At 33.0% G+C, this 7,349-nt stretch overlaps 2 protein-coding genes across 2 annotated transcripts; both read left to right on the top strand.

The window, feature by feature from the left end:
• Window positions 1-1,508: 1,508 nt before the first annotated feature.
• Window positions 1,509-2,594, top strand: LOC145067531 (putative expansin-B14). The gene is made up of 4 exons (XM_079014660.1): window positions 1,509-1,662; window positions 1,772-1,884; window positions 1,995-2,182; window positions 2,270-2,594. Exons 1-4 carry the CDS (start codon window positions 1,509-1,511, stop codon window positions 2,589-2,591), a joined length of 777 nt encoding a protein of 258 aa, XP_078870786.1. The 3' UTR covers window positions 2,592-2,594.
• Window positions 2,595-5,035: 2,441 nt separating this feature from the next.
• LOC145067532 (putative expansin-B14) lies at window positions 5,036-6,120 on the top strand. Its single transcript, XM_079014662.1, has 4 exons — window positions 5,036-5,189; window positions 5,299-5,411; window positions 5,522-5,709; window positions 5,799-6,120. The coding sequence occupies exons 1-4, from the start codon at window positions 5,036-5,038 to the stop codon at window positions 6,118-6,120; spliced, it is 777 nt and encodes a 258-aa protein (XP_078870788.1).
• Window positions 6,121-7,349: the final 1,229 nt, after the last annotated feature.

The raw sequence follows: 7,349 nt of genomic DNA on the forward strand, positions 1-7,349 counted from the left end.
CCGAGAGCCTTTTAGGTTAATTATATAAGTATATGCTTGCATGCATATTTGGTTAACGATCTAGATTACAGATACAGAATTACGATTACATTTATTTTCTTTATCGTTCCTGTAAACCTACTAATCCTCTACAGTTGATGTTCTTGATCGAGCTCTTCTGAGGGTTATTTTATAATCATTCGACACGTTTGATTCATTCTTGACTTGTTCTTATTTTCGTGTTCTTGCTGTTTTATATTTACTTACCTGTTTAAGATCTAATCGATCTTCAAGATTAAGTTTTAATCTCATCACTATCCATATATGAAAACACATACCACATGTAAAGCCAACAAATTACAAAAGCTTATTAAAAGTGATTGGTGAGTCAACGCTTCAGAAAACCAATAAGCAGAATTCCAATGAAGTCACAATACTTGTCAACCACTAAAATTATAGCTTGGTAAATCGAAGATGGAGAAGGACAAGATTGAAATTGACGAATAGTTTGGGGGAAATTAACAAGGAATAGGGATGAGAACCAAATTAGTTTTGTCGGAAGTTTGGGGTAAAATAGGCCTTGATTGCAACAAAAATGGTGAAAGACGTTTGCAGTAATTGAGAAAGGAGAATGACAATGAGGAAAACTGAAGTTAAGAAAGTCATAGAATTTAATAACAAAATGGCTGCGATTTTTTATTAAAAAGATTCAAAAAAAATTGTGATCTCTAATGAATTTTTTTATGCATTTTTATTACTTTTAGGGTTTTTTTATAGTTTTTTGTTTTCCATAGAGCCTAAACCTCTCTCTCTCTCTCTCTCTCTCTATATATATATATATATATATATATATATATATATATATATATATATATATATATAAGTTTATAACCTATGGTAACCACTGTTAAAAATTAATTAAATTTTAATAGTAAAAACTCAAAATTATTAATCAATTATTTTAAACAAATTATTAATTAATTAAGAGATATTTTTAAGTTATATAAATTATAATCGTCGATTTAAATAAATATGTGACTTTATAATATATATTGATTTTAGTTTACGGGGAAATAATTATTTGATTTTAATCTTAGTTATTATGTATAGAAAGGTTACGTTTTTTAAAAAAAAATACTTATATTTGTATTTTCTATTTACATATTTGATGTTATTAATTAATCGTTGTCTAGTTTAAGAATATAAACTAATTTATACACATTAATTTAATATTTTAAAATTATTATTTTGCTCCAAATTAGAATTTTTAATGCCTTTCCTTAATGTGTGTATTTCTAGTGAGAGAGAGAGAGAGAGAGAGAGATAGAGACAGAGAGATTGCACACGTTTCAACATCAAAGTTAATTGACATTATTACGTTATATTCACAGAGTTAACGTTATTACTTTATATTCACACAATTGTATTAAATTGATTACAATATACTCTTCTGATACTATAAATTGGTTCAAAGATAGGTTGAAAACCATCACTTACTTCATTCAAGAATAAACAAAACGTTAAATACAATGGTTTCAACTCCTTTTGTTGCCTTTGTCATCTTTTTTGTAAATATATCTTCTTGTTTGTGTGCTGTCTTTCCTAGCAATAGTACTTTCGCAAGCAAAATGTTTTCGGCTGGTTTGGCAACATGGTATGGGGATGAAACTGGTGCCGGAAGCGGTAATGCAATGAAATTTTCACGTTAAAATGTTATAAATATCTTTTTCATAATTCTATTAGTTTGTCATTTCACTACTCTTATTGATTTCTGTTTTGTGATAATTAGTAGGAGGAGCTTGTGGATGGAAGGATGATGTGAAGAATCCCCCGTTATCATCAATGATAGCAGCAGGAAACGCCAACATCTTTTTATCAGGCAGAGGATGTGGACATTGTTTTCAAGTATGTACAGTTGGTTATTTCATCTAAGTCTTGTTTCGTTTTGTTCCTTTGATCACTTAACATGAAACAAAATGCTTAGTCTTGATGAAGAATTGCAAATGTATACGCAGATAGTATGTCATCAACCACCATACTGCTCAGGTAAACCAATCACTGTAACCATTAGCGATGAGTGTCCTGGATGTAGCGATGCACCTTTCCATTTTGATATGAGTGGGTTTGCTTTTGGTGCAATGGCTAATCCTGGCCAAGATCACAATCTACGACAACTTGGCAAACTTATGGTGCAATATCAAAGGTGAGTATATACTCAATGAATTATATAAGTTATTATATGATTAATTACATTTTTTATTGTTGAAACAAGCCATGTGTCGTGTGATAGGGTGCCATGCAGTTATAGAAATACCAACATTGCATTCAAAGTTGATGAGGGTAGTACCAAATATTGGTTCGCCGCAGCAATAGAGTATGCAGATGGGAATGGTGATTTTAAATCTGTGGAGATGGCACCAAGTGGAAGTACGAATTTTGTTTCCATGGATAACTTATGGGGTACAATTTGGAAAATAAACATTAATCCATCATTCCAAGCTCCATATTCTTTCCGGCTGACATCTAGTGATGGGGAGACCATTATAGCAAGCGATGTGATTCCTCAAAATTTTGTAGTTGGGCAAAAGTACTTATCACATGTAAATTTTTAAGTAATAAGGTTAGATTATGAGATCCTAGAGGTCTTTAACAATTGTGAATTAAAAATACATCAAATAAATAAAACTTGAGATTTGGTGTCCAAAAAGTTTTTAAAAGAGATCTACCGACTTATAACCATAACTATCTAAGAGCATGTTTTGTCTATTGGTGGTCTTTGTCGGGTCCTTGCATAGTTGGTTCAGGGCCTTCCCTCTCCTTCCATGGCTCCCCCAAACCGGTTTTTTAATTTTATATAAACGACTAATAAAAATACAAATTATTTAATTGTTTTACATCAATCGAATAAGTATAAATTCTCTACTTTATTATAAAACTAAAGGAAAATAGTATGAAACTTAATTGTAATTATCGTCCTACCACCTTAAATGGTATTGTTTATAAAATTGTAGCCGATGATTTAGATCATACACTAAAATAGATGATCCATAAGGTTGTGAGTAGACAAGTTCTAGATGACCCTTTAATTTTCAACGGAAATTTAGCTTGGTATAAATCATGATATTTAAAGTGGATATGGAAAGCTAACATGAAAAGAAAAAACTAGAGAGAAGATACGAGGCATAAAACTGGAATAGAAAACAAAATACAAAAATACAAAGAAAATAAACTAAAGTTAGGATCATCGCACCATTTAGCCCATCTAAGAGATTTACCCTTTCGCTTCCTCGCATTAATACAAATATTGTACCTCATAGACCATCACCGAATGAGATTTGACACATAAGATTGTACCTCATAGACCATCATTGAATGAGAAAGACAAAGATTGTACCTCATAGACAATCATCGAATGAGATTTGACACATAAGAAGTGAGCCTTCAAGTTTTGAAAGTTCCAAACCACCCTTATAAACACCAGTACAATCACTTCGTGACTGGTTGGTATCCTTTTCTAACCACCCAACTGTTTTTTAATTTAGAAGATTCGAAACCGTGGGGAATATAAAATCTAGTAAACGTCATCGACTAGAAACTCTCTGTCAGACTTCCTTTATTGTCTCACTTTTAACAAAAAAAATATGGTTCTTGGTTTCTGGAGCACCACAGATCCTACATAAGTTAGATGTTCTGAAACTTTCTAGCAAGTAGCAAGATCGAAACCTAAAAAGTCTATAGATACGCATAACATCAAAACATTTAATCAATTTAACTTAATGCCAACAACATATTTGTCTTATCTGAAATTAGATCCTATTTTTGCATTACTTATGCAATACATATGTCTCTGCAAAAAACCTACACATTATCAAATATTTTACACTTTTACCAAAGACAAACCATGATCATTATTAAAGCATCATATATGAATTATGGCATGTTCAAGCACACATAAATTGTTTCGTTCACATAAACTTAACTTTTAAACACAACCATGTTATTATTTATGGTTGTGTCATGTCATACAAAGTTAGGTAATGAGTTTGTTAGCTTGTTTTGTTAAGTAGTTCAAACAGTTAGTGGCTATTTTACTATATATTGTTAAGGGTTTATATTGTTCTTCATCCAGTTAATTGCAATGTTTCAACAATCTTGCTCAACTTCTCTCTCTCTCTCTCTCTATATATATATATATATATATTGTTGTGATTATTTTGGAGAGGAGTGAGTTGGGACAGTAGATGAGATCCATGCAGGTATCTTCTCCTGATATCATAGTACAAAAGAGAGAGAGAGATGACCGTTATCTGATGTCCGAGAGGAGTTCCCGGGACGAAGCTTCGACGATCAAGTTAGTATGAGATCTGAGAGAGATTATAGAAGATTACAGGAAAAAAAATTCCGTCCCCTTCTTCGTGAGGAAGAAGGATCCATTTATATTTGGTCGAGAAACGTGCCCCTTAACTGATTCTGTTGATCATTCCCTCGTAAGGTGCGACGTAGCGGACTGATATTGGAGGGTCATCTGTCACGTCTTTTGCCTCATTCCATCATTCGCTAGAGGGGGATCTTATAATTTTTATGAGGATCGTGGCTATCATCTAATGGGCAAGTGAGACTCTCTGATTTCTCCCACGTTTGTCGGGATGTAACTTCATGGAGAAGAGGTTAAGTCGCGACTGTACACCTTAACCGCCATACTAGTGATCTTCACGTTGGCGAAGGTCTGGACTTGGCTTTAGACTAGGTTCTAATCAGGCCAATCCCGGTGTTAGTTTGACTTCTCCTTTTAAAATTGTCATTTTGATCTAAATTAAATTCTTAAATGACTTCCTTAACAAGAGAGAGAGAGAGAGAGAGAGAGAGAGAGCACGTTTCAACATCAAAGTTAATTGACATTATTACGTTATATTAACGGAGTTGACGTTATTACTTTATATTCACACAATGGTATTCACTTGATTACAATATACTCTTCTGATACTATAAATTGGTTCAAAGATAGGTTGAAAACCATCACTTACTTCATTCAAGAATAAACAAAACGTTAAATACAATGGTTTCAACTCCTTTTGTTGCCTTTGTCATCTTTTTTGTAAATATATCTTCTTGTTTGTGTGCTGTCTTTCCTAGCAATAGTACTTTCGCAAGCAAAATGTTTTCGGTTGGTTTGGCAACATGGTATGGGGATGAAACTGGTGCCGGAAGCGGTAATGCAATGAAAGTTTCACGTTAAAATGTTATAAATATCTTTTTCATAATTCTATTAATTTGTCATTTCACTACTCTTATTGATTTCTGTTTTGTGATAATTAGTAGGAGGAGCTTGTGGATGGAAGGATGATGTGAAGAATCCCCCGTTATCATCAATGATAGCAGCAGGAAACGCCAACATCTTTTTATCAGGCAGAGGATGTGGACATTGTTTTCAAGTATGTACAGTTGGTTATTTCATCTAAGTCTTGTTTCGTTTTGTTCCTTTGATCACTTAACATGAAACAAAATGCTTAGTCTTGATGAAGAATTGCAAATGTATACGCAGATAGTGTGTCATCAACCACCATACTGCTCAGGTAAACCAATCACTGTAACCATTAGCGATGAGTGTCCTGGATGTAGCGATGCACCTTTCCATTTTGATATGAGTGGGTTTGCTTTTGGTGCAATGGCTAATCCTGGCCAAGATCACAATCTACGACAACTTGGCAAACTTATGGTGCAATATCAAAGGTGAGTACATACTCAATGAATTACATAAGTTATTATATAATTAATTACATTTTTTATACAATTGAAACAAGCCATGTGTCGTGTGATAGGGTTCCATGCAGTTATAGAAATACCAACATTGCATTCAAAGTTGATGAGGGTAGTACCAAATATTGGTTCGCCGCAGCAATAGAGTATGCAGATGGGAATGGTGATTTTAAATCTGTGGAGATGGCACCAAGTGGAAGTACGAATTTTGTTTCCATGGATAACTTATGGGGTACAATTTGGAAAATAAACATTAATCCATCATTCCAAGCTCCATATTCTTTCCGGCTGACATCTAGTGATGGGGAGACCATTATAGCAAGCAATGTGATTCCTCAAAATTTTGTAGTTGGGCAAAAGTACTTATCACATGTAAATTTTTAAGTAATAAGGTTCGATTACGAGATCCTAGAGATCTTTAACAAGTGTGAATTAAAAATACATTAAATAAAAAAAAAAGTTGTGGAACTTCCATGGCTTAGTTTTGAGCGCACACATATACCAACTTTGATATTGAACTGGGAGTTCGAGATTTGTTGTCCAAAAAGTTTTTAAAAAGAGATCTACCGACTATTACCTTAACTATCTAAGAGCATGTTTGGTCTATAGGTAGTCTTTTTCGGGTCTTTGCATAGCTGGTCCAAGGCCTTCCCTGGCTCCACCAAATCGGTTTTTTAATTTTATATAAATGACTAATAAAAATACAAATTCTTTAATTGTTTTACACCAATCGAATAAGTATAAATTTTCTACTTAATTATAAAACTAAAGGAAAAATAGTATGAAACTTAATTGTATTTATCATCCTATCACCTTAAATGGTATTGTTTATAAAATTGTAGCCGATGATTTAGATCATACACTAAAAAAGATGATCCATAAGGTTGTGAGTAGACAAGTTCTAGATGACCCTTTAATTTTCAACGGAAATTTAGCTTGGTATAAATCATGATATTTAAAGTGGATATTAATCGAGAAGATTTTTTTTACTGTTATTAATTATGATTCTTTGCACAAACGAAATGGTAATTACCTAATTGGAAATTTTATATAGACTTATTCGTCATCCTAGATATTTTTTTCTTTTTTAAGAATGGCAAGCTAACATGAAAAGAAAAAACTAGAGAGAGGATACGAGGCATAAAACTAGAAAAGAAAACAAAATACAAAAATACAAAGAAAATAAACTAAAGTTAGGATCATCGCACCATTTAGTCCGTCTAAGAGATTTACCCTTTCGCTTCCACGCATTAATACAAAAGAAAGACAAAGATTGTACCTCATAGACCATCACCGAATGAGATTTGACACATAAGGAGTGAGCCTTCAAGTTTCGAAAGTTCCAAACCACCCTTATAAACACTAGCACAATCACTTTGTGACTGGTTGGTAGCCTTTTCTAACCACCCAACTATTTTTTACAATTTAGAAGATTTGAAACTGCGGGGAATATAAAATCTAGTAAACGACACCGACTAGAAACTCTCTGTCAGACTTCCTTTATTGTCTCACTTTTAACAAAAAAAAATGTGGTTCTTGGTTTCTGGAGCTCCACCACAGATCCTACATAAGTTAGATGTTCTGAAACTTTCTAGCAAGTAGCAAGATCGAAA

Source organism: Lactuca serriola, chromosome 8 (assembly GCF_051521515.1).
Source record: "Lactuca serriola cultivar US96UC23 chromosome 8, Lser_US96UC23_V15, whole genome shotgun sequence".
In the NCBI taxonomy this organism is placed as follows: domain Eukaryota; kingdom Viridiplantae; phylum Streptophyta; class Magnoliopsida; order Asterales; family Asteraceae; genus Lactuca; species Lactuca serriola.

What these genes read in the sequence shown, in the direction of transcription:
- LOC145067531 (XM_079014660.1), top strand. Translation starts at nt 1,509, where the DNA reads ATGGTTTCAACTCCTTTTGTTGCCTTTGTCATCTTTTTTGTAAATATA. An exon ending in TGAAACTGGTGCCGGAAGCG is followed by an intron (nt 1,663 to 1,771) that starts GTAATGCAATGA and finishes GATAATTAGTAG; the next exon opens with GAGGAGCTTGTGGATGGAAG. An exon ending in GATGTGGACATTGTTTTCAA is followed by an intron (nt 1,885 to 1,994) that starts GTATGTACAGTT and finishes ATGTATACGCAG; the next exon opens with ATAGTATGTCATCAACCACC.
- LOC145067532 (XM_079014662.1), top strand. Translation starts at nt 5,036, where the DNA reads ATGGTTTCAACTCCTTTTGTTGCCTTTGTCATCTTTTTTGTAAATATA. An exon ending in TGAAACTGGTGCCGGAAGCG is followed by an intron (nt 5,190 to 5,298) that starts GTAATGCAATGA and finishes GATAATTAGTAG; the next exon opens with GAGGAGCTTGTGGATGGAAG. An exon ending in GATGTGGACATTGTTTTCAA is followed by an intron (nt 5,412 to 5,521) that starts GTATGTACAGTT and finishes ATGTATACGCAG; the next exon opens with ATAGTGTGTCATCAACCACC.